The 27,209-nt window shown below is 42.7% G+C and overlaps 1 protein-coding gene across 1 annotated transcript; it reads left to right on the forward strand.

Annotated features, from left to right (window-relative positions):
* Window positions 1-42: 42 nt before the first annotated feature.
* UPP2 (uridine phosphorylase 2) lies at window positions 43-26,614 on the forward strand. Its single transcript, XM_081008780.1, has 7 exons — window positions 43-266; window positions 7,480-7,597; window positions 9,976-10,134; window positions 16,092-16,206; window positions 18,639-18,848; window positions 22,690-22,836; window positions 25,353-26,614. The coding sequence occupies exons 1-7, from the start codon at window positions 214-216 to the stop codon at window positions 25,520-25,522; spliced, it is 972 nt and encodes a 323-aa protein (XP_080864906.1). The 5' UTR covers window positions 43-213; the 3' UTR covers window positions 25,523-26,614.
* The last annotated feature ends 595 nt before the right edge of the window (window positions 26,615-27,209 follow it).

The raw sequence follows: 27,209 nt of genomic DNA on the forward strand, positions 1-27,209 counted from the left end.
GCTGGAAGAGACACGCTATTCTACACCTGGTGCATTGGAGAACAAACAGTGACTGGGACCATTCCTGTAAATCATTTGGAAGTAACAGATAACAATATATCATTCATATATCTCGGATAGTCGCTGCAAATACTTTGTGTGCTATCTTGTGTTTTCACAGGATAGTCTTTCCTTTGTGTCTGCTTCGGAGTTGTCCTGGGAAAATTGGAAACTATGACATTTCTTTTAGCTGGAGCCAGCAAGACTGAAATGAAGAATTACAATGGGTAAGTAATTTACACACCCAGTTCCCAAATATTTTCCCCAGGTTTGTCTGTCTGTGTGAGATACCAGTGTATCATGACTGTAAACAGGCAAAGTATTGTGTTTTGCTGTATTGTGTAGATCCAGTCCTTCCACAGCTCTTATGAGCTATTCCATACAGATTATTCAGACTCATAGGGCGTTTTTTAAGTGAACAGTTCTTTTGTGCAATGACTTTTAGCTGTGCAATGTAATTCCCCCCTTCCCCACGTGCCCCCTAAATCTGCTACAGAGAATGGGAAGGGGGGCAAAGGAGCAGATTTATGGAGGGAATGGTAGAAAAGGATGGGAAAGTTACATTGTACAGCTAAAGGTTGGTGCACTAGTGTAACCATTTAGTTGAATACCACTCATTATTTTTTTAAAAATTGTTCTGATGCATTAGATTTTGTTTTGATAACTAAACATGGACTTGGATTCCTATGTAGTCAGCCCTTTCCATTTGCAATTATGATTGGAGAAAGGATGCAATCAAAAGCTCTTGCGTCTTTTGAATATCATTTTAATTTAAATGTAGATTGAAACACAGGCTTTAATCAAGTTGACGGGGCAAAAAAAATATTACAATAATTATAAAAGAGGAGGTCCAAACTAGGTTCAGTCTAATAAACAAAACATATGAACGTGCTTGCCTTTGCTAAGTTTAGCAGGAAGCAATGATTTTAGGAGGAAGGCCTGAAGCAATAATTAGCAATTCATGAATGGGTAGAATGATCTATTGATTGATTTGCTATCACAAATTGAAAGATTGAAACTATGTGGTTTAAATTAAACTTTAAATTGATCCTACCCTGTGCGAAGACTGCCGTGCTGGAAAGATTACTCAACCAATGAACATTCCTTGTTTCAAACAACGGATGTGATCCAGAAATGTACCTACCTAATCCACATTTGCTTTCGGGTTTTTGAAGTTGCATTTCCTCAAGTAGCTCTTCAAACTGAGCCACCTAAATTAGTTTTTATTTGGTACTTACTTTTTTGGCATTTATTTTTACCCCAAATTTCTTCCATGAGGGAATCTCAAGGTAACCCTCAAGAATCTTATGCATATTCCATCTCCTCTATAAAATCCTCTTCTGGAAACCAGGGGGGCACTGAGAAAGGAACATATTGTTTAAGGTGCATGTGTTGTTGCTTTAGTGTGCATGTAACATATCTGTACATTTGGGGTCATGGGCCCAAGCCTGAGATTAGACAGGTACTCTCCTTGCTGAACATGACTAAGGGGCTTGTCCACACTGGATCATGACAACCTCCCCATCCCAGACCCTCCAAGTGTCCCTATTTTCCAGGGGCATCCCTGATTTTGAGAAGCCGTCCCAGTTTCTGATTTGATCCCGGAATGTCCCACTTTTCCTTAGAATGTCCCTTTTTTCATGTTGGAGGGTATGGAGCTATTCGACCCCCCAGCCGTCTGAAGGAATCCTGTATAGGGAAGTTGTTGTTTTTAATGTTTCATGTTTTATTATTATTATATATATGTTAGAAGCTGCTCAGAATAGCTGAGGCAACCCAGTAAGATGTATGGGGTATAAATAGTAAAATTATCATTATGGAATGGGATGTCCCTATTTTCATTGGAGAAATGTTGGAGGGTATGCCATCCCAATGTTGTCCTGGACCTTTCCCCCTTAAATGCAAGGTTTCTCAATCCAGGCCAAGGATTGAAAACTCCCACATTTAAAGAGGGAAAGATCTGGGACAATACTGGAATGGGGAGAATGTTGTGGGGATGCCCCTGTTTTATTGCAGGGTCAGACCAGTGCAAATCCACATTTTGCTCTGCCATGGACACTTTTTTGTTCCATCAGGCATTTTAAGATAGTGTTTGGTTTTATAATTAATTTTTATTGTTTCATTTGTGGTATGGTTTATTTTAATGCACACTGCTTAGAAATGCCATTGATTAAGTAATCTATAAATGTCTTCAATAAAGCACGTGGACAACAAAAAAAAACCCTCCTTGTGCTCTTTTGCCAAGGAGAATAATATTCTTTACCTACCAATTATTCAAATACAACCTCAAATCTACTTCCAGTATTAAAATGTTGTAATATTAAATTTGTTCATGATCTGGCTAAAGTAAAGAACATAAATTTAAGTGGAAGAGGTTTAAAAACACATGTTTTAACTCTCTGAAATCAATAGGATGTGAAAGTGGTTAACTTTGCTGGATAGTGACAAATCAGTTGCTTGGTTGAAAGGAAGCTGATTAATTAAACTACAAATCTTAAACTAATTGGCAACCCTAATATAATATATGCATCTTTTAGAATTTAGAGTAATGCAGTGGAGATAACCTTAAGTATTTGGGTCTCAGTCCAACACATTTATGCACCTTGGCTTGTGCTATCCACTTTGGAGTAATTTATACTTTTGATTATCCTAAAGCTGTGAGCTAACTGAGATTGCAGTCTCATATACACACTTACCTGGGAGTAGCTTTCACTGATTTTAATGAGACTTACGTCCGAGTAGAAATATATAGGATTGTGCTTAAGTCCCTCCCATCATTATACTCTGCAATGTCAGGTTTATTATTTGAAGATTGATTCTTGGTACTACAACAGCAAATGAAAGATAAACACAACCTTAAAATGCTTAAAAGAACCCTGTGGAAATAAATTTGCAAAAATGGAGCTGGGTGAGAAGAGCCAAAACATGTGAAATATGCAGTGTTCAATGAGCTCCAGTACGTACTACAAGCATTACAAAATTTCATCAGCTTAGAACAGGCATAGGCAAACTCTGGCCCTCCAGATGTTTGGGACTACAATTCCCATCATCCCTGACCCAACTGGTCCTGTTAGCTAGGGATGATGGGAACTGTAGTCCCAAACATCTGGAGGGCAGGAGTTTGCCTATGCCTGGATTAGAACGTAAGACAAACTCTGCAGGATCTGACCTTTCGAGCTCAGCATCCCATCTCCCACTGTGACCAACCAATGGGAAACCCACAAACAAGTCACGGGGAGGGCGGTAGCAAGAAGTGACTCAACCAATGGGCTGGAGCCACAACACTAGCTCCATACCAGCTGCTGCTTTCTGGGAAAGTGTGTCCGTGCCCCCGTGCACAGCTCCAACTTCCCTGCTACCTCATCTCTACCCCCCGCTGGCAAGTGGCAGCAACACTGCTGCTAGAAAGCTAGAATTGTGACTCCACTCCTCCAAGCTGGTATTCAGAGATATAGGGATCCTGTCAATGAAGTTGGCATATAGTCATCATGATTTGTAACCACTGATAGCCTATGTAAATTTGTCTGACCCCCCTTTTAAAGCTATCTAAGTTGGTGGATATCACCTCACCTTGCGGTAGCAAGTTCCAGAGCTTAACTACACTCTGTATTAAAAAGGAAGTGCTTGATTCTGCTTCTCCTGAATCACCCATCATTCAGCTTCATTGTAGGACCCCCAGGACTCTAGTATTATGAGAGATGAAGGGGGCGGGAAAGCTTATTTCTATTTCCCCCACACCACATCTAATTCTATAAACGTCTGTCATGGCCTCCTTCCCTCAAATTTTGCACTTGCTTGCTTTGGACCCCACTTGCCATTTTTGGAAACAAGTGGTGCAACAGTAGATATGCAAAGTCCGCCTGCTGACTTATTTGGAAACAAGAAGCTTGTGGGGGGAAGGCAGCTGCAGAAGGACCCAAGAGAGGCAGCAGAAAGTTCTGGCAGCAAAACAGAGACAGGTGCTGGCATGGCAGCCAAACCAGAATGAATCACAAGGGCCAGAAGAGCTGGGAGGGAAAGGCTGGTGTTTGTGGGTGGATTTAGGGTCAACAGTACAAATGCCTCTTGAACAAACAGACTATGGAAACAATGGAATCCCAGCTAACAATCTTTTACCTCCTACTTTGCCATTCACTGGTATGTTTTCAGCATATTTGTTTCCTGTTGTCTGATGCCACTTGGTTTGTTTTATGTGATCAGCTTGCTTCTGTCAGTTCCAACGGAATATTTTCCTTTTTGCATAAGCTCCTCAAAGCAAGGACCTGCCGCTTGCACTCTGTATGACACCATGCACACTGAGAGTGGTATACACATATGGATAAATAAATGAATAAACAAATAAATCTTATTTGACCTGTCACCAAGGTTCTCTCCTCCTTTTCTTGCCATTCTCATTATTGTGACAGTAAAACTCCATCCCTTCTGTTTTTATTCTCTCTGGATCCATCACCTCTCTCCTTTCTGTTTCTCCCTTCTTCCTGTTTCCTAGCCTATACTCACATGTGCACCCTCTCTCAAACACCTAACAATGACACCTTTCTCCTTCCACCTTCTCAGCCAAATATTCACCCCATTTCTCCTTTTCCAAAACATCTGCACCTTCCATTCCAGTTCTGCTTTGCCAGACAGCTTACCGGTATTTCCTGGGGGCTGGAATGAAAATTCCCCAGCCTTTCAAGAGGCTACATTACAATGGCGGGTAGGGCAAAAATGGTTGAGGCAAAACACCCACCCTCAAAAAAATAAAATGCACCCCACCTCTTGTACCAGACACATATCACTCTCTCCCTGTCCCCCTGCCCACACACACACATCAGGCAAGGAAGCAGCCAGGCAGGCTCACACACAAATCAGCATTTCCACTTTTCTCCACTCCAGCACTGAGGTGTGGGTGGTTGGAAATATGCCTCTGCCTGATCTTTAGAGAGGCTTTCTAAAAAGCAGGCAGAGGGATTTTACCTTCCCAGCTCAGTGCTAAGCACCACAGTTCTGAGATCAGAGACAAACGAGAAAGAACAGGCAGAGAGCTTACCTCCTATGTTAGCACTGTGGGCTTCTCTCTTATCTTAATGCTGTGGTGTTTAGATTGGAGATAAGCGATCCCTTTAACTACCTTACGTGTAAGGTGGTTAGAATCATAGAATCATAGAGTTGGAAGAGACCACAAGGGCCATCGAGTCCAACCCCCTGCCAAGCAGGAAACACCATCAGAGCACTCCTGACATATGGTTGTCAAGCCTCTGCTTAAAGACCTCCAAAGAAGGAGACTCCACCACACTCCTTGGCAGCAAATTCCACTGTCGAACAGCTCTTACTGTCAGGAAGTTCTTCCTAATGTTTAGGTGGAATTTTCTTTCTTGTAGTTTGGATCCATTGCTCCGTGTCCGCTTCTCTGGAGCAGCAGAAAACAACCTTTCTCCCTCCTCTATGTGACATCCTTTTATATATTTGAACATGGCTATCATATCACCCCTTAACCTCCTCTTCTCCAGGCTAAACATGCCCAGCTCCCTTAGCCGTTCCTCATAAGGCATCGTTTCCAGGCCTTTGACCATTTTGGTTGCCCTCCTCTGGACATGTTCCAGTTTGTCAGTGTCCTTCTTGAAGTGTGGTGCCCAGAACTGGACACAGTACTCCAGGTGAGGTCTGACCAGAGCAGAATACAGTGGCACTTTGTCGGCAGGTAGACATGGTTTGCCCCAAACAGCCTGGTGGACCAAATGGTGAAACCTGGCAGGCTTAAATAGGCTGCTCTACTCCCAAGTAAGCATATTCAGGATTAGATTCAAAGCCGCACATGTACTGAATAGCTCAAATGCCACAATATGCAAATGTTTTGAGAGTGGGAATCGGAACTGGCTTGATCACATAAGAAACCCAAATATTTACTTTAGACAATAATATCTTTAGGATTGCCAGTGAAACAGCAGGAGGTCCAAAAGGGGACACCCCAAGGGCCTTTCATGCCAAGGGATTCCCAACACCCTCTGCAATATGATTAAGATCCCAAAGGTGCAAATAACTTTCCATCCAGCCATTTGAGGCAAGTCCTGGTGTTATAAGGAGCAATTAATCTGACAAGGGCGTCCGTATATTTAAAGGTCAAGTGAAAGCCTCATTTCAGTGAACAGATTAATCCAGTGATGCGCTGCTCACTTGAAGAGCTCTCCTCCACTGTGATAGCTAATCCATGACTACCATTTTTTTTAAAAAAAACCCAAGCTATTCATTTGCAGCTGCCACTAAATATTATATATAGCTCAACAGAACCTTCATATGCAGAGAAAGTATGCCATTGGATCCAAGTTGCTGGCTGACAACAGCAGAGGAGGACTTCCATGCTCAGCTTGTGGGCTTATGTTGGCTAGATGTGGGAAATAGGATATAGAGCCATGGTCTGATCCAGCAGGGCTCTCCTTAGGTTCTTATGAGATAATTTTGGAATACTACAGGAAAGGCACTACCACAGAGAACTTCCATTTTATGGAATTAAGGAAATCAAAGACACAACGTTAAGGAGGCTGGGCGGGTGACCCAGACACCCCAGATCTCCCTCTCTGCCAATGAAGCAGGAAGTCCAGCCATGGAGTCACATGCAACAAAGTTGTCCTGTTAGCACAAGGGCTTCTGCTTACACAATGGAACTTGCTCTTTCTCACTGGTTGCAGCTTTTAGTGAATGAACTCTCAGTAGTGCAACATCATGTCATGTGTTATACAGTACTAGGTGCTACAAGGGAAGAGGAAGATAGGGGCAAGTGTTTTTAGCAGCCTCCATAAATCCTCCATATTATGTAGTTCTGGCCAGATACTTTCATAGAGTGGGAACTTCTTTATAATAGGGGCTCTATTTTCAAAAAACAGTTGAAACTATTGGATAGTATCCAACAGAATAGTTCCCCTTATTTTCCTCTCCCTATAATCCCCCCCCGGACGCCGCTATGCCTCCCCAAATCTCCTCCAAACGGTTGCGGGGAAACCCAGAACTGAAATTAAACTTGGAAAAATGAGAAACCAAGAGAAATAAAAAATAACAGATCCACCCATCCTTAGTCACAAAGGGGTCTATGGCAGCCACACCACTTCATTCCAGAGGGCAATCACAGTAGCAACACAATTTATCTGGGAGTGTACGTGTAGGGTGAAATCATATTTTCTGGAGTACGAAGTACAGTGTTGGAAAACACTGAGAATTAGAACCTTTGGGGAAGAGGTCTGCAGTCAGCATACCAAACGGAGAACAAATGCACATTTTCTGTACAAAAAATCAATCATCTGGAAAAAGCCTGGCTTAGACCCAAGTCCTCTTTCTTTCTCTTCGGGCCTCAGCAATCTAACAACTTGCATGAAATTTAGGGTGGTTGTATCTTATTTCACAGTTTCCTCTTTTGTGCTTCTTTCATTGGAGTGTTCCCCCCCCCCTCTCTTTTTTCCTCCCTAGGAATGGACTTGTTTATGTTATGAACCCTCACTTGGATTTAATGGATGAAGATATCCTTTATCACTTAGACTTAGGGACCAAAACGCACAATCTGCCAGCCATGTTTGGCGACACGAAGGTAAAAAATAAAAATAATACAGCTGCAGCATTTCTAAACATCTTTCATTCTTGCTGCTACTTCTCTTCCACGTCTTTTGCAGTTTCCTTTTATCATAGTGGCTTCCTAGTTCTAGCTACAGAGAAGACTTAAAGGTCCCACAGGAACAGAGTCAGTGCCATTCTGCAAAGCAACTCAGAAAGTCCGCTGCAGCTACGGTTATGGGCAATTACCCTTTCCTTCTCAGTAAAATAAGTAGACTGGGGAAACTAAACCTGCTTCTGGTATGATGAGCTAAATTCTTCCCTGGGGTAGTTGCACAGACTCCAGTTCAGAAACAATTCATTGAGGAATTTGGCTCGTCATTTTATCATTTCAAAGTTCGTGCAATTTATTACGAGGAAGGGAAAGGGTGTTGCTGTAGCAGCTCAGCTGCAAAAGCTCTTAAGAGCTGTGCTTGAAAAAGAGCAACCTTTATCAAGAAGTGCATTTGCTCACATGCAGAGTTCCTGCAAGCAAAACTCGGGGTTTAAATTCAGAAGTGATGAATTCACAAATAAAGGGGAAGTGTTAGAACAAAGAAGGCTGCCTTCTGCCAAGTCCAATATCTGTCCATCTAGCCCTGTATTCTCTACACTGACTGCCAGCAGCTCTCCTGGGCCTCTGGTACACGATATTTTATAACACATGCTGCTTAATTTTATTTTTTAATAGAGATGCTGGGGATTGAATGTGGAACCTTCATCATGGGCAGCAAGTGCTCTTCGTCTAAGCTATGGTTCTCTTTGCATATTGGTTGCTATGAAAATTAAAGGTGAACACTGCAAGGCTGCTCATTAGCCAAATTCTAATTGGAAGTTTGCCCCTCAGAACTGACTGCCCCAGTAGTCGGGAGTGGGCAAAAAATACAAATAATTCATTCCATTTATCTTTGGAACTGTGAAGCCAATGTTAAGCACTTTAAGTCCCGTTGATTTCACCGGGAGAGTTAAAACATGCTGAAATGTTGTATTTCACTTTGGCCACAGCATGCCTTCATTAGTTTCAGCTTTAACCAAAACACTGGCATCAAACTGCAAAACTCTTTCTAACATTTGGAGCAAAATACAAAGCTGAAGTAACTCGGGAACCTTGTAACTAAGGAGGCGAACCTTTTCTTTATTGGACATGATTCTCTGGGGTACCTACAGTGAGTTGCACTAAGCACTTGGGATTCTTAATACTGTGTATGATTAGTGTGCATTTATGAATTAAGTCATTTGTGAATCAGGCATTTAATTTCTGAGCCCTGTGGAAAAGTTGGCTGTTACGTATTGATTCATTGCCTTTTTCAGATTCAGAAGTGGATTTTATTTCTATTTTATTTTAAATGTGGTTCCGTATTTTTGCTCACATTTGTAGTTCCTGGTGTTATCTCTATGATTCTGTGCAATTCTTGTCGTTTTAGTTGATGCTGTTGAATAAGCAATTAGACCACACGCTATTTCAGCATCTGGTTCTACTTTGTTTTCAGAAGAAATAAGTACTAACAGTTTATATTCACTGCCCACATTAAAAGGACAGTCAGCCGGATTTACTTTTAGCTGAAAGTTACGGTCGCTTCGTATGAGGTATTTAGCTGGGACGAGCCTCAATTACAAAATGTATATATTAAACACCAGATAGGAAATACCAAGACATGGGTTTTGGTGATAATTCTTGTGTGTCCCATTCCCCCCCCCCCTTTATCCCTTTAAAATACAGGAAAAAATTCATGGACACTAGACATTTATGGCAGACCCAGATATATAAAAGTTTTTTTAAAAATCTTACATCTGCCTCTCCTCTCTCTTTCTGGTAACCATCTGATAGAACCAGAAACATGACACAACGCCGTCATTCCCATGCTCACATTTCATTGGCTACCACTTGCAGAGGCAGGGAAATGTGAAGGGTGATAATGTCAGGTCACACATTTTGATCTACTGGCTGCTCCTAGACAAAGAAGAGAAAGAGGAGGAGCTGATACTGCTTTCAGTGTTGTATTTCACTTTGGCCACAGCATGCCTGAGTTTCAGCTTTAACCAAAACACTGGCACCAAAGAACCATGCATCTCATAACATCATCCACCTCATTTCATGACAAATAAATAAGGACAGAGGAAACTGAACAACTTGTTCTGCTAAAATAAAATATGCCGGCATATTTTAAATCCGCAAGATTTCCTGTGATAACTGAGATAAAACCCACTTCCATAGTGCTCCTTGCATGCAGTCTTGCATAAATGGGCCAGGCAGTCTACGTATTTACCCTTCTTTTCCAGGCGTACCCCACTTTGGCTATAAAATCGTATCTTATCGCCAGCGCATGCCAAGTCTCTGTTGTTGCTATGGCTGATAATCTGATGATTTATTTCCAGTTTGTCTGCGTGGGTGGGAGCCCCAACAGAATGAAAGCTTTTGCTCAGTTCATGCATAAAGAACTTGGACTCGAAGGAGATGGCAAAGACATAAAAGATATTTGTGCTGGGACGGACCGATACTGCATGTACAAAGTCGGGCCGGTGCTCTCCATCAGTGTAAGTATGTTACAGGGCACCCAAAACACTTCCATTAGCAGCACAGCAGTAACTGATGACTTTAGCACATTGTTCACATCTCTTATTTAATATTTAATGTGGATCTAGCAGTTGCGAAAGGCACTGCAATGAAAGGCTTTATAATCAAGGGACTTCGCAAGAAGCCAAACTAGAACTGCTACAGCAAGAGGAACAGCTCTTCAGGAATCACCCTTATTACACTTGCCCAGCCAGTGACTTAGCCTTGACTGGCAGGCAGCTCTTTGACGAGCAAGAGGCTCTTTCCGTCTTTATGCTTTCCACTATTTCTACAGGCTCTGCCAAGAACGCCTGAGGCCACATCCTGTAATCTCTGTACATCCCTTGAGTGTTAAACCAGAAATATGGGAAGCTGAACAAAGTGGTTACCTTGAAAATGCAGAGTCTCTGCTTCACAGGCTTGCAGATCAGCTCCTAGTATGTGGATTGCACGGCCCACGCTGGTCCTTGATTGATCACTGTTTGCAGTATGAAGGAGGAATGGGGTGAAGTCGCAGGCACATATTTGATGGCGGGGTTGGATGAGCTCTAGAGCAGGGGAAGCCAACAAGGTCCCCTTCAGATGTTATTGGACCCCATCATTCCTGACTATTTGCCATGCCGGCTGAGGTGGACAGGAAATAGTGCAACAACATTTGCATGGTACCATGTCGGCTATCCCTGCACTAGAGATTCATGCATGCTTCCTCAAAGCCAGTAAACGGATAAGCCCTGAGATGCAGGCAGAAAACCAGGAATGAGCAAAAATGGCCTCTCAAAATTTTCCATGCTAGTTGTGGGCAGCCAACTGTGCATGTGTGTGGCGCGGGTAACCTAGGAAGGGGAGAGGTGAAATTTTGGAGAGGAGGGACCTCTTCTAAGAAATTTTGGTTCACTTAATGTTGAATGGAACTTGATGAGCTATAAGAATGAGACTTGAAAAGGGTATGGGCCCAAGCCTATTGTTTTCTTTAGTAATGTTAGGTAAAGGTAAAGGGACCCCTGACCATTAGGTCCAGTCATGACCGACTCTGGGGTTGCGGCTCTCATCTCGCTTTATTGACCGAGGGAGCCGGCGTACAGCTTCTGGGTCATGTGGCCAGCATGACTAAGCCGCTTCTGACAAACAAGAGCAGCGCACTGAAACGCCGTTTACCTTCCCGCCGGAGCGGTACCTATTTATCTACTTGCACTTTGATGTGTTTTCGAACTGCTAGGTTGGCAGGAGCAGGGACTGAGCAACGGGAGCACACCCTGTCACGGGGATTCGAACCGCCGACCTTCGGATCAGCAAGTCCTAGGCTCTGTGGTTTAACCCACAGCGCCACCTGCGTCCTCAGTAATGTTAGTGTAGTATTAAATATGAAATGCTGTTTCACCCAGCATTCATGAATAGAAGAACTGGGGCACCCATTTCACTAAATCTTCTGCAAGGAAATTCTCCACTAGTTTAGTAGGAGCTCAAAGACAACAAAACAAAACCAAATCTGCACAGGAGGATTGGGGAGAAAGCCAGAACAGATTTAGGAGATGCCCAGGGTGGAGGGGCACCACTGTGAATACAACCCCAAGGTTTATATTCAACTAAGTCTTACTCAGAATAGACCCACAGAAATCAACGAACTTGGGTTAGTCAAGTCTTTTAACTTCCCTAGTCTACTCTCAGTATGACTAGCATGCTTATTTACTATATGCTGGATTAGTAAATAAAGGCATTTGTCACTGCCATCATACTACATTTGCAGTGTAGGCATGTAAACAGTAGTCCCTATGAAGCCTCCCAAAATGCAAGGTAACCATTTGTCCTTCCAAATAAAAATATGCAGAAGTAGTTGTCTAATCCCTTTAAAAGCTGTCTGAGGTGGTGGCATTCAGCACATCCTGTAAAAGCAAATCCTATAACTTTACTATGTACTATGTGAAGAAATACTGTACCTCCTGTTGTCTGACCTGTATTTTCCACCTCAGTTCACTGAATCTAATGCTAATGTTATTGGGGTGGCGGCGGGATTCTCTCTAACCACTTTCCTCACACCACAACCCACTATCATATCTGCCCTTATTCACCATTGTGTTCAGTGAGGTGTACTCTCTAGTAAATGCGCTTAAAATTTCAATCATCATGTCCCCGTAAAATAGGTCAGAATCCAAGGCCTAGTATTGTTAAACTGAGTCACCCAAATTACCCGTTTCTTGAAATTCTGGCAAATTTCTCATTTCTGAGTGGGTACGTTCCATTTTATAACTAATTTAGCAGCAATATCTCTTTCATTCCCTTCAGACACTTCTCGAGCAGTTATTTCCAATCCGATCTTTCAGGCATTCGAAAACGCTACATGTTTTAAACTTTAATATGCTGAGTGAAAAATTGCTGTGGCTTGTTCTTGCTGTTTCTATAAATTATTTCCCTGTTCTTTGGATACATGGAATGTAACAGATGTACAGGCCTGCCTAGGAAATTCCTTACCTACATCTTTGCTAGACAAGTGAGACTTAAGATTAATAGGCTGGGAGCACAAAATTCAGTTCCCATGCAAGTCAAGGGGGATGTTTTTGTTGTGGCATTGAACAGAAGCTGGATCAGTTTCAATGACTATGATTTATCCTACCCTTCTGTCTGAATCATGTTGTATGTCTTGGGATGCCACCGCATACTGACTTTGAAAGGCCCTTGCGCTACCTTATTAACAGAGGAAGCAGACATTTTTGTTCAGGTCAGCAGTCTTTAAGGTGAAGTCTTAGGGTCACTTCCTGCGGAACGCAGGTTGTGATGTTTGGAGGAGAACACTGTGCCAAGCATGTACATGCCCCGGGTTGCAATCCGCAAGTGACTTGGGATGTCAGAAGCTCGCAGTGAAACCAGCTTGAGAATGTCACTGAAGTTATGTACAAGTCAACCAGATTTTATAGCTCTGGGAAATATAGTTTACTGATTTAGGCTATGTACACATGAGTGGCTGGAAATGCAGCAATGATGCCCACCCACCCCATGCTGTGTTTCAGGTTGCATTTGCACTTGCTGTACACATCGCAAGTGCAAATGTACACGGTACGTTACCTGATTTGTTTCTCTGTGCCAGTAACCCCCAGGTAAGCTGCCTGTGCGTGTGCTGCCATCTGTGCATGTGCAATGGTTGTCTGAACTGTGCACACCTCAGCTTTACCGCGGCTTGCATTTTCAAATCAGATGCAACCTGGTTTGAGGTGTGTTTCTCAAGAATACGCAGGATACGTTAGGCTAACAGTGGTGGGAGTACACTGGAGAGGAGAAAGCAGTAATGCTTACGCAGGCAATGTGTACACGCTTGCCTCCTGCACTCATTTAGATGTGCAGTAGCTCCTACTGGCACCTATTGTAACAGAGGTGGGGAGCCTCCCCCTGCCTGCAGATGCTGATGATGAACTACAACACCCATCATTCCTGACCTCTTGCCATGCTGGCTGGGGTTGGTGGGGTCCATATTCCCCACTCTTGCACTGCAAAACTCTCTGTCATCTACTCTGCACATGCCACACTTCAGCTTTTTCCTAAGGAACAGCCTTTGAACCAGAGCTGAGGGGAAGGAAAAGCTGCTGGACTCAGGAGAGCTTCAGTTGCAACTGAGTGGCCGAACAAATCACAGTATCCCAAGAACAGAAGCAGCACAAAAGTGTGTGCAGGTGGGCAAGGGCATGGTAAAAGCAAGGCTCCCAGAAAGCTTCTTTGGCACCCTGGTTTTTTGTGAGTGCAGGATTGCACCATTAAGACTGAGCTGGCAGGCAGGCAGGCAGGCAGGCAGATCCTGGTTTAAATCTTGCCTTAGGCTCATGTTATGACTTTCCACAATCCACTTTGCTTTCCATGTCAGCTCCCCATCTGCAATATTGGGGAAATAATACTGACCTACCTTGCAGGGACTCTTGAGGGACTCTTGCAGGGACCTACCTTGCAGGGACTCTTGAGAGTCCCATGGACTGCAAGAAGATCAAACCTATCCATTCTTAAGGAAATTAGCCCTGAATGCTCACTGGAAGGACAGATCATGAAGCTGAGGCTCCAATACTTTGGCCACCTCATGAGAAGAGAAGACTCCTGATGTTGGGAAAGATGGAGGGCACAAGGAGAAGGGGACAACAGAGAACGAGATGGTTGGACAGTGTTCTCAAAGCTGAGTTTGACCAAACTGCAGGAGGCAGTGGAAGACAGGAGTGCCTGGCGTGCTCTGGTCCATGGGGTCACGAAGCGTTGGACACGACTAAACAACAACAACAACACCTTGCAGGGTTGTTGCAAAAACTATTAAATAATCCATGGGAAATGTGCTGAACATTTTAATCTATGCACACACACTCTCTCTTAATTATTGGTTGTAATCTAAGCAAGGTTACTATGTTTACATGAGGAGATCTGTCCCACTGAAAGATACAATCATGCAGAACCCTTACAAAACGATTAATTTGCAGCAGAGCAACTCAGTGGTAAGGTAACTGTTTTGCATGCAGAGGGTCCCAGGTTCTGCCACTGGCATCTCCGCATCAGGCTGAAAAAGTGTCAGTTTCAAAATTGTGGGGAGCCACTGCCTGTCAGTGTAGATAATGCTAAGCTAGACAGACCAGCAGACTGAATCAGTACAAGGCAGCTTCCTATCTTCCTATGATGATGGGACAAAAAGAGCCAGAGCTTTTGATGGATTTGCACGCGAACTTCAGATTTGCACCATGTTAATTTGAATTAAGACTGATGGGATACATCCATACGATACAAATTCTAAGTTGTGCAGTGTTGCTGTTTGATGGTTTGAAAAAGCACTATGTGATTTAGTTTATAAAACCAAAAACTATCAGAATCAGCACATTTCAGAGCCAATGCAAAGTGACATTCGAGTGCAGTGCAGAATCCGCTTGTAAGCAAATATGAAACATTTAAGGCCCATCCAAACAAACATAAACACATTTCAGTAATGTTTCAGTAATGTGAGAATTGTGTTTAGCTCTGAAAATGAGACTTCAATGTGCTTTACTTTGGTTAGATTTTGCCTCCAGTCCCGCCCCCCCCCCCCATTTCTTTTAGAAATAAGATAACCCTGTGTGGGTATTACTCCTGTTTCAGTGTCTAGTTAATGGAATGTATTGGAAAGCTATATTTAGTTATTGCAGTGTTTTGCACTCACAAGTCATATTGGGTTATATCCAATTTTGATGCAGCAGGAAGAATCTACTGTGGAAGTGGGGGCGGAAAAGCAGTTTGTGTCCATTCCTCCTCTTCCCTACAGACCCCAGTGCTCCCCCAAAATCTCACCACCACCTTGGGAGTGCTGGGAACTACAGAAGGAAAGGGAACTGGCAAAAATTGCTTCCCTTTGTTTGTTAGCAGATGACTCCCACAGGATCACCAGCGCTAGAACACTGAGGCCACTCAGGACACTGAGGTCCAGCGCCGAGGGCCTTCTGGCGGTTCCCTCATTGCGAGAAGTGAGGTTACAGGGAACCAGAGAGAGGGCCTTCTCAGTAGTGGCGCCCGCCCTGTGAAACACCCTCCCTTCAGATGTGAAGGAAATAAGCAGCTATCTTCTCTTTAAAGGACATCTGAAGGCAGCCCTGTTTAGGGAGGTTTTTAATATTTAATGCTGTATTGTTTTTAACACTCGATTGGAAGCTGCCCAGAGTGGCTGGGGAAACTCAGCCAGATGGGCGGGGTATAAATAATTTTTTATTATTATTATTATTATTATTATTATTATTATTAGAATGGCCAACTGGATACTAGCCATTGCTGTCAATGGGGGATAGCAAAGTTAAATGCCCTTTCCCTTGGCTGGATCACTCCCCACATATCCATTGGCATAGGCTTCTATTGTGCACCAGTACGTTTATGTTTAAGGTTATTATTTTGATTTTTTAAAAATCAGTTTGGCTTAGAATGTATAAAGTTATATTGCTTCTCTTTTTTTCCTTAACAGCATGGGATGGGTGTTCCATCCATTTCTATCATGCTTCATGAGCTAATCAAATTGCTACACCATGCAAAATGCCGTGATGTTACCATTATACGCATCGGTACTTCAGGGGGATTAGGTGAGCAAAGAATTTTGCTGGACCAGGCGCAGGAGATGGAAATGAAATACATCTCAAGAAAAGGTCATGTCTTTATGAGATTTTTGTACTTAAAAAAAAAATCAACTCAACAAATATCAACCTGCTAAGATATATGAAAGATCACAAATATGTATTTTTCTAATGTAGCATCAGCTTGAAAACACAGGACTTGATGTTCTTTTTAAAATCATTTGGATTTGATTTCCCCCTAACTGACCCAAATACCAACACATATGAGTGACTGATAAAAACACACACACACCATGTTATCCATATTGTGAAAATGCTTTGTTCCAATGACCAAAAAACTGTTCTCCAAAATTTAGACTACTGCTTTTTTAAAAATATGGATTTTCCATAGAATTAAGAGGCAAATACTGTAAGAATCTTAATGAGGAAAGAAAGTCTCGTTGCAAACACCGAATGATAAACTCCCTCTTGAAATGGGTTTGTACAGTGAACATAGCTGACTGGACAATTCAGTCCAGGTACAAAGTACAGTGGTGCCTCGCAAGACGAAATTAATTCGTTCCGCAAGTCTCTTCGTCTTGCGAGTTTTTCGTCTTGCGATGCACGGTTTCCCATAGGAATGCATTGAAAATCAATTAATGCGTTCCTAGGGAAACCGCCTTCAGACCAGGTCCGGGGACAGTCTGTCCCCGGACCTCTTCTGAAGGCTGGGGGGGGGGGGGACAAAGGCTTTTCTTCCCACCCCCAGCATTTTAAAAAACCCCAGGACAGCGGAGGACTTCTCCGCTGTCCGGGCGATCTTAAAATGCTGGCGGGCGGCATTTTAAAATCGCCCCGGACAGCGGAGGACTTCTCCGCTGTCTGGGGCGATTTAAAAGCCCCTGGGAAGGCAGGCAGGGGGGACAAAGACTTTCGCCCCCCGCCCGCCTTCAGAAGGTGTTCCCGCCCCCCGCCCCGCTTCGGAGCAGCGTTCCGAAGTGGGGCGGCTGGGGCAGGTGTTCCCGCCCCCCCGCCCCGCTTCGGAACAGCGTTTTAAAATGCTGGGGGTCGGGAGCGAAGCGTTCGCTCCCGACCCCCAGCATTTTAAAATCTCCCCGGGACAGGGGGAGATTTTAAAATGCTGGGGGTCGGCAGCGAACGCTTCGCTCCCGACCCCAAGCATTTTAAAATCTCCCCGGGACAGCAGAGACTTCTCTGCTGTCCCGGGGAGATTTTAAAATGCTGGGGGTCGGCAGCGAACGCTTCGCTCCCGCCCGCCAGCATTTTAAGATCGCCCGGGGCAGGCGGGGGGGGGGAAGGCAGGCGGGGGGGAGCAAAGACTTTTGCCCCCCGCCGGCCTTCAGAAGAGGTCCTCTTCTGAAGGCCGGCTGTGGGCGAAAGTCTTTGCTCCCGACCGCCAGCATTTCCCTATGGGCTTTCGTCTTGCGATGCAAGCCCATAGGGAAATTCGTCTTGCGAAGCGCCTCCAAAACAGAAAACCCTTTCGTCTTGCGGGTTTTCCGTCTTGCGAGGCATTCGTCTTGTGGGGTACCACTGTAACTGACAGTCCTTTCAGTCCTGAAAGTTATCTGAATGAGATCCAGAATTATATGTCACTTTTAAAGACCTGATAGATGACAATCACTGTCATGGCCCTGAATGCCCTATATACGCTTGATAACTGGGATGGTACACATGAGTAACATTTTGAGTAAATGGCTGTGTATACACCATACATTTAAAGCACAGACACAAACACCCAGCAAAGAATCCTTGGAACTATAGTTTGTTAAGGATGTGAGGCAGCAACAAACTACAGTTCTCAGAATTCTTTGAGCAGAAGCAAGGGGAAACAAGTAGTATAAAAGGTAAAGGGACCCCTGACCATTAGGTCCAGTCGTGACCGACTCTGGGGTTGCGGCGCTCATCTCGCTTTATTGGCTGAGGGAGCCGGCATACAGCTTCCGGGTCATGTGGCCAGCATGACTAAGCCGCTTCTGGCGAACCAGAGCAGCGCACAGAAACGCCGTTTATCTTCCCGCCGGAGCGGTACCTATTTATCTACTTGCAATTTGACGTGCTTTCAAACCGCTAGGTTGGCAGGAGCAGGGACCGAGCAACGGGAGCTCATCCTGTCGTGGGGATTCGAACCACCGACCTTCTGATCAGCAAGTCCTAGGCTCTGTGGTTTAACCCACAGCGCCACCCGCGTCCCTTAACAAGTAGTATAGGTGTGTTTTAAGTGTAAGGTGTGGATGTATCCAATTCCACCTCTATGAAAATTCAATCACCTCCCTCCCACATGGCATGTAACCTCCTGCCAGTCTATTTCTTGCATAAACTGAGCTGACTAGCCAAATGTTTTGTTATGTTCATGATCACCGAGATCAAGCTTCCTATAATGTATAATTGTGGGCTTATTTAATGCAGTCTTTTAACTTTATCCCCATTTCTGTTTTCAGGGATTGAGCCTGGCTCTGTTGTAATAACAGACACGGCTGTTGATTCATTTTTTAAGCCGCAGTTTGAGCAGGTGATATTGGACAATGTGGTAACGCGAAGCACGGAACTTGATCGAGACCTTGCTGAGGAACTACTTGAATGTAGCAGACAGATTAAGGATTTCCCATCCCTCATTGGCCATACAATGTGCACTGATGATTTTTATGAGGGTGAGTGGGAACTGCTTTATACATTATAAAGGTCATGACACAGCTTTGCCAGGTTTTGTCTGGTGCTGTCTACGGGCTTACAGTTAGTTTTACCCTTGTGTCTTTTAGATAACTTTAAGAGCAACTCCATACATGATTACTCAGAAGTAAGTACCATTGCACCCAATGGGACTTACTTCTAGGATAAGATAAGAGCCTTAAATGTTGTAAAACAAACAGAAATGAACAACAGTGCAGTCCTAAAGACATTTAGGACAGAAGCAATTCTCACTGAATTCAACAGTTAGGCTTACTCCTGTGTAAGTGTGCATGGGATTGCTTCCACTGACTGTAATCCTATGTACACTTACCTGAGAATAAGCTTCACTAAACACAGTTGGACTTACAGAGCAATTCTATGCATGTTTATGCAGAACTTTCTTTACCTACTTTCCTTACCCACTAAAATAAACTAGTAATTTTTCCTTAATTTTTAAGGATTGATGAAATATAATTTCATTACCTTTGAGACCATTTGAGAGGAGCATTCTGCCTCTCCTGTTTTTATAGAATATTTCTTGAAAGAATTGTTTTGAAGGAAAATGAGGCAACAGTTATCTTTAATTCTTCCATGGTTACTTATTATTTTAGATGTGTGGTGAAATCAAATTCAACCACGAACATTTATCAGATAAATAAATGAATATTGAATTTTTCGCCATATCTGGAAGTAGCTGTTTGAACAAGTGCCCACAGACTGTATATTTTTTGGTTACTACATAATGTGGAGTCTCATCTGCAAGTGAAAAGAGATCTAAAGGGAAAGTATTATATAGTTGTTAAAAGGAGTTTAAGGTGGCGTACATGGCTCTCTCCATCCTCACTTAATCTTCATTAACAACCCTGTGAGATAGGTTAGGCTGAGAGGCAGGGACTGGCCCAAGGTCACCCAATGGGCTTCATGGATGAGTGGAAAATTGAATTCTGGTCTCCCAATTCCTAGACCAACACTCTGACCGCTACACCACAGTGGGTCTAAAGTGCCAAGCATATTAGAATCAAGTTTATAAGTTTTCAGTAATGTAACATAGTTTCCAAACAATAGCCTGGTTCTCATTTCACATTAAACCATGGTCCACTGGCTGCCCACCATGGACAAAATAAGCCAGAGTCTGGCTTGTTGAGTCATCCAAACCTGGCCTTGTTTGCTTTGCCCCAAGCAACCCATCAAGCAATAACCAAGGTCTGTTCTTGGCTCGTCGTTCATAGTTAGTTTGGGGAAAACGGCAAGCCAACCCCCTTAAAGAAAATCAGCTGAGGCCTTTCAGCATGTGTCTCCCCACCATCAGGGGTGATGCTGATATCCATAGGGCAGAGGTCTTTTCAGCTGTGGCCTCCCAAAGGAAGCTCACATGACAATGACACTCCCCATCCCCCTGTAGACACTGGGGGGGGGGGGCTCTTGTTTTTTATATGGTAAAATTTTTGGCGGCTGCTGCTGTTTTTTCTGTTGTTTTACATTGTGGTTTCCCATAACATATTTTCTTTTTCTTAATCTTTATGTTTTTAAATCTCTCTCTCACCACACACACACCATGACAGTGAATCCAACTTCCCATTTCTTCCTTAGAAAAATCTAAGGTTCCCTTGATAACAATTGCCCATCCATCCCTCATCCTCAACAACTTGTACAAATTCATTGTCATTCTGTAAGAAACGACCATATCGTATTAAACAGTTAAAGTAAAATAGTCCCTTGTCAATAATCATAACATCATGTTAGCAGCTGGATTACACTCTAGTTACTTCCTGTGACAGGATTATAGCTTCCAAAATTACTTTACGGAAGAAAAATGTCAAGAAGTGTGGCATTTATGTAAATAACCATTAGCGCCTCTGTACTACCTTAGAACCTTTTCTTTGGAGGCAATTAAATGCTGTTTGCAAAGTGGATGAAACAGAATAAATGGAGAATTAATAATCTGAGGCCTATTTATAAACTGTTGGATCTGTTTGCAAGCACAGCCATCTGTGGTTTTGCTCAAGGCCACATTTTATCAAAGCCATTTCAGAGGATTAATGCAGAAATGAAAACACAATGAAATGGTTTGCCCAGGTTTAGTACAAGATGAAGGTATGTGCTTGGCATATTCAAAAATATTACTTACAATTAAAATAAGCACAGCTTATTATGCTTCTCATTAACAAGTAGCCTAACTAGATAGTGTGCTGTTGGTGGGATCGCCAATCACAGAGTCTGTTATAAACATTAAATGGCAGGTGGTGGGGGGAGGGGACATTATTGTTGGTGGCACCAGAAGGGAGGCTTATGTGAAAAATCACCTGCCCCACATAGAAATTAGCAATTGGGGCGGGGGGCAGAATCTCCCACAACATGGCTGCTAAGAAAGCCACTACTGCATTGTGTAGTCAGGCTCTTAGATTCCAGCTTCTACTTAAAACAATAATTGGCAATGCAATCTTATGGATAGCTACACAGAACTAAGACCTACTGAGTTCCATGGGGCATACTCCCAAGAAAATGTGTAGAGTACAAATGAGGCAATTGTCGTGCTATTACAATACTTCCATTAAACTTGACCCTACTGGCCATGCTGGCTGGGTCTGACAGGAGCTGAGGTCCAAAAACATCTGGAGGGCCACAAATTCCAAATTCCTCGCATATAGGGATGAAGCAGAATGAGATCCCTTGCACTATACTTCATTTTTATGAGGAACTAAGATTTGGTGACACTAATTAAAGAAACTACTTCCCAGAGCATTAAATAATACTTCTTTCCATACATATGTAAACATTTTATACTATTTGAGCTTAAAACTTTGCATTTCAATACAGATGTTCCCACCTTCCCTACACTATAGCTTGGTGTTGTATTTTCCTCACTACATGATTAAAAAGCAGCAGGAGATTGGGGCATATAATGCAAGGGCACGCAGTGCACCACCTCCTGGCTCAATAAGTGTGAAAATACATGCTGCACCAGTTAGGAACGTTAAAAGTCGTGATGGCGAACATTACCAAATTAAACCACCTGCTAGCCAGTACATACTAGCTAAGTGGCACATACCTCTCAGATCAGGTGGGTGGCAATACAACCACCCAATTTCTGCCTCCCCCACCCGTGAAATGTCAGCCAATAAACAGTTCACTGCCTTAAAGCAGAACAGTGGTAAAACAAATAGAGATTGTGTTTTGTGGGCTCCCCAGCATTGTCCTTCCTCATGTCTGAGGTTCTTGCAGCAGAAAGTCCAAATTTGCCACTATGGGTTGCATCCAACACTGCGAAAATGAGCTCCACTCAGACAGCGGGACTCCCCCTTCTCTCCCTGCATGCCCCTAAAATTTGCTCTGGAGGGTCCCCCATCCCTCTGGTGTAGATTTTGAGGGTGTCCAGGGGAGAGGAGAGGGAAACTCCCATTCACAAGCGGAAGTCTGTTGCATGAGTGGAACGACAGCGTTGGATACAACGCTATTGTCTTCTAGTGTACCGGTGCTACTGTTGTTTCATTACTGTTTTGTGCTGCTTTCCTCTGCACGGGATAACAGAGCGCATTATCCTTAATTTATTGAATCTTCGCCATACTAATACAATGTTTTCAGACTCCGCATTTTTATATGCCTCTTTGCGCTGTTTTGTTGGAATGTTAAAAAATACATGGCAGATAAGGCATTAATATTTCAACGCGCACGCTATTAAAATAAAAAATTCCTGAGGTTTTCGTATATGCAGAACGTTGGCAAATTGGGTTTTCTGAAGAAAGCATTCTTTGAGACTGCAAGTCAACTCTGCCAACACATGGAAGTATAAAATACTTACATTTCCTTTTCTTTCCTTCTAAGGTCAGGGACGATTAGATGGAGCGTTGTGTTCCTTCTCCCGTGAAAAAAAGCTGGAGTACTTAAAAAGAGCTTACAATGCTGGAGTTAGAAACATAGAAATGGAGTCTACTGTATTTGCTGCTATGTGCAGGCTTTGTGGCCTTAAAGGTAAGGCAGAGGGTAGATCTGGCTTTAAATTTGTTTCCCTCCTCTGCTGATGCTTTCTCCTTGCAATCCTCTTCTCTGACAAGCACAAAGTGCTTTTCACTGCACTGTGACTGTCCACCATCTTTAGCTAAAGTGAATAATTAAGGCCCTGTCTTCACTGACACAGTATACTTGTGTCTGATTGAGGGATGGAAGCATCGGTCATTTTGAGTTCTCTCCGTTTCTCATTTTCTAATCTTAAATTCAGTTCTCCACATTTTGCACCAATTTGCAATTTAAAAAAAAAAGTCACCAGCATAATAAACACATTTTTGTGTATGCAGTTTTGGCTGACATACACATTTTTGCAAGCAATTTTCCTACACAGAAATATCTTCACTAGTATCTTCCTTATCACGCACCCTTCCCAATAATATATGAAACGTTTGTAAGCATTTTATAGAGAACCGCATCACAGAACTTGGAATAACAGGATGGCTGTGTTTCTGTGTGCATATTATTTCAGAAAACACAAATTTGATAGATTTGACTTGGAATGTGTACTAAAGTGAATTTCTTTGCCATACGACATCTGAATGGTACCATTTCTTACTGAAAATGGAGCTTCATATGACTGAATGCTCCTTCTCTTCCCCCCTCAAAAATTTATCTGTTCGCAAGAACACAATTTTGTTCTTATTTTATTGTCAGGGAGAAAATCAGGCTAGAATCGCTGCCCTCAAGCTTTTAGCACCCTCAGGCAGCTGTTGAGACCTCAGTTCAAATAAGCAGCTGCATCACAGCAACTGAACTCATAAATCCTCTTCCCTTTTCTAGAATCTGATCCATAGATCCAAGGACTAATACTACCCAAATACTGAGAATTTATTCAAAACCATCATTTCCCCAAAGGGAAAGTCTGGTCCTGGCTATTCAGATTTTATAAATCGATTATATGAGATTGATTGGGATGCATTGTACCCAAGGGGGAGTGGATTAATGATGTTAGAAAAACCAAAACATTTCAAGCCAGCTTGTGAAAATTTTCTAAGACTTTCATGTCAGTGTGTGTGTGTGTTGTTTCATTTTATAGTGGCTGCAAAGGTCACTGAGTTCCTGCTGACATTCTGGGGGTTGCATTCACTGTTTTTATTCAAGCTATTTTTAAAAGCTGAAGATATAAAGATCCACTGGTCAGAGCTTACATTTGAACTACTAACAAGAGCATTTCAGGAAGAATTTCTTTGTGCTATGCATTCCCTTCCATACCTCTCTTGGAGGCACAACCCTTGTTGGATTTTTATTATGGGGTTTCCTTATGCAGCTGTATTAGGGCAACCGAGGAAAATAGGTTTATAATCGTTTACAGGTCACATTGATGACCTCTATCAATTATAACTGAACTGCAGCTATGAAGCCTGCCAGTTTCTGTAAGAGTAGTGGCATGGTAAGGAATGCCAAATAAGGGTGCAGTTTTTGCATTACAGTCAATAGCTAGGGTGGCAATGTGTGCAACTTTGCAGAGGACCATCTTCTATTTGAAGGATTTAATTTAAAGATGAACAGAAATAAGAAGGGAGAGCAGGGACCTCGGTGCTACCTGTTATCAGTTAGCAAACTTGGACTGCAGAACAGTATTAAATTTTGTTAATTAGTTCTAAATTTCCATTGATGACATAAATTATCATAGGCAAATCTGTCTTTTTTTAAAAAGATGCATCCCCTCCCCCAGTTCCACTGATTTTCCACAGTACCTCCCCTCACCAAGAAAAACAGCACCTTATGGGAGCAACTTTTACCTACCCTCACCGATTTATTTCAGTGTGCTTAAGAACTGGAAGGTCCAATCTCAGAGAGAGAGATGAATGCTCCATCAATAACTAAGTTTGCCTTGAAGATTTTTTTAAAAAATCATTTGACAATAATGTTTGAAAAGCCCAAATGGTTAAACCCTCTTTCCTGTTGGTCCTCCACTCATTTTCCCAGAAGTAAAAAAATGCCTTATGCTTGGGAAGGAGTTAATGGGTACCGGAAAGCCCCTTTCACACATGAGAGGATCTCATTGGTTTCTGCAAGGAAATATAGTCAATGGTTCCCAGCTGAGAAATGATGCTCTGCACAGCATTTGCAGTGCATGGGCATAGAAAGGATTTTTTTTGGGGGGGGGCCTTTTGTTAAGGAGGGGCAGAACCTCAGTCAGCTATGTATTTTTATTGATGGGGGGGCAACTGACCCTCTCTGCGCCCCCTCTTGGTGATGCCCATGGCCACATGGAGCCACTTGTCTGTAAAAGAGACCTTTGTTGCCAACTGTTACCCGCTCCCCCTTTCTCAAGTTAAAGCTTTTCCTTTTCCTTCTGGGAGATGTAGGGGAGGCTAGTAGCAAAGACAGGTTGGTTGTAAATAAACGGGCTGCAAACAAATAAAATTAGATTTCAGTCACCATCTCTGGGAAGATTGCGTTTGGTCTATGTATCGGATATAAAAAAACAAGCCTGAACCTCTTGTTTTCCCTTCTCCTGTTCACCTGGCTTCTAGCTGCAGTCGTCTGTGTGACTCTGCTCAATCGGCTTGAAGGAGACCAAATCACAGCACCTCACGAAGTTCTTCTGGATTACCAGCAACGACCTCAGCAGCTGATTTCATTGTTCATCAGAAAATGCCTTGGATTATGGAACCCTAATGGATTATCAGAAGATGTCATCTAGAACACATGCGAAATGGGATATTCTCTCTCTCTCTCTCTCTCTCTCTCTCTCTCTCTCTCTCTCTGAGTCTCTCTCACACAGATTGTCTTTTAAGTCTCAATGTCTAGACCAGCCTGCTGCCCTCCATATATTGTTGAACTACAACTCCCATCATTCCCTGGCCATGCTGGCTGGAACTGATAGGAGTCCAAGAATATTTGGAGGGCCACAAGTCAGTCTTCTCTGCTATAATCTACTGACAAGCCTTCAATCCAAAAGTCATCAGGAAGTTCCTTTTCATTGCACAAATATCTGAACGGAGCTCTCTCATGCCATGCATCTGGCAATGCTTTGCCCATGGGTGTCAGCTAAAGCAGCCAGTGAAAGGTATCTTTAGTTATCATTAAGGGCTGTTTATAATAGCGAGCCAAGCTAACTCTTGTACCTCAGAGATTACTTCCCAGTTGGCTCAAAAGCGAATCTACTGCTCTTGCGTGTTACTGTTGTTCAGCACACCTGTGAAGAAAGGCTAGAATATTATCCTACAACACAGTGGGGTAACATTTCATTTTAGACATCTGTCAGAAATTGATCAAACAGCCTGGAAATGTTTAGACAGAATATGTCAATGTATAGCAGCTCCACAGCAGCACAGAAAAATGTTCCTGGTTGATTATACTGTGATCCTAGCTGAATATGTAGCACTTTAATGTTGATTTCTACCTGAGCGTTTCAGTAAATACCAGGTGATGAGCTGCATGATGACAGAGGAACCCAAAAAATGGAAGGGAAAGGAGGAATTACAAATTCAGAAAATATGATCAGAAATTACTACCGACAAGTACTGTATTCATATTTGCTTGCTTTTCTGAACTCACATGAGGAATTGTCTTTTTCTAAATGTAAAAAGTGTACCTTGTGCCGGCTTAGGAGTCCAATTCTTTGCATAACCTATTTGCTTTTTAAACTGCTGTGTGCAATTGCATTTGAGATTGTGCTGCTTTGTAATAAGCTTAAGTTATTTATATACTTCATTGTTTAATATATCACATTACATCTGTTTAACACTTCTGCAAAATTGGTTAATAAAGACTTTAAAAGAGAATGAGGAAAGACTGTTGGGGGTGGGGAGTGATCATTTATCTAATAAATATTCATGAAATCTTTAATATAGTATGTTTTAAAAGACAGAGGGGGGCACAGAATCATATTACGGCATTTGCAAAAAAGATGTTTGGTATATTCTAGAGTTTTATTCTCTCCCTTACTTTAATCTCCTTTGTTGGACTAGCAGTAACAAGACTCAGGTTCAAATCCTCAATTGTTGATCTCTTGGAGAAAGTGGGTTTGTTGTGCAAAAGCACCACATCAGTTTCTATTGTGCAACCTGAATTTGTTGGTATGTGATTGAATCTCACCCGAAAATAGCAACAGTCTGGAACCACCAGCAAAACAAGTTTCTAACTACACATATAGGTTTAATAGCTTTGGTGAAACAGGAGTCCAAATTTTTCATGACATCTCTTTTATCAAGTTGCACCCTGAAGACACTGCTTCCTATGAATCAAGGCCAGACGGTATTTTTAAATCATGACATCAACCCCAAAGTAGCCCAGTTGCCTCAGAGAAGTGGTGTCACACAAAAAAAGACTAATGTTTTCTTGGGTTAATGCATTCTTCTACAGTAAGAGATACGCCTCACTTAGGC

The sequence above is a fragment of the Podarcis pityusensis genome, assembly GCF_964106645.2.
Source record: "Podarcis pityusensis genome assembly, chromosome: 1".
NCBI lineage: Eukaryota > Metazoa > Chordata > Lepidosauria > Squamata > Lacertidae > Podarcis > Podarcis pityusensis.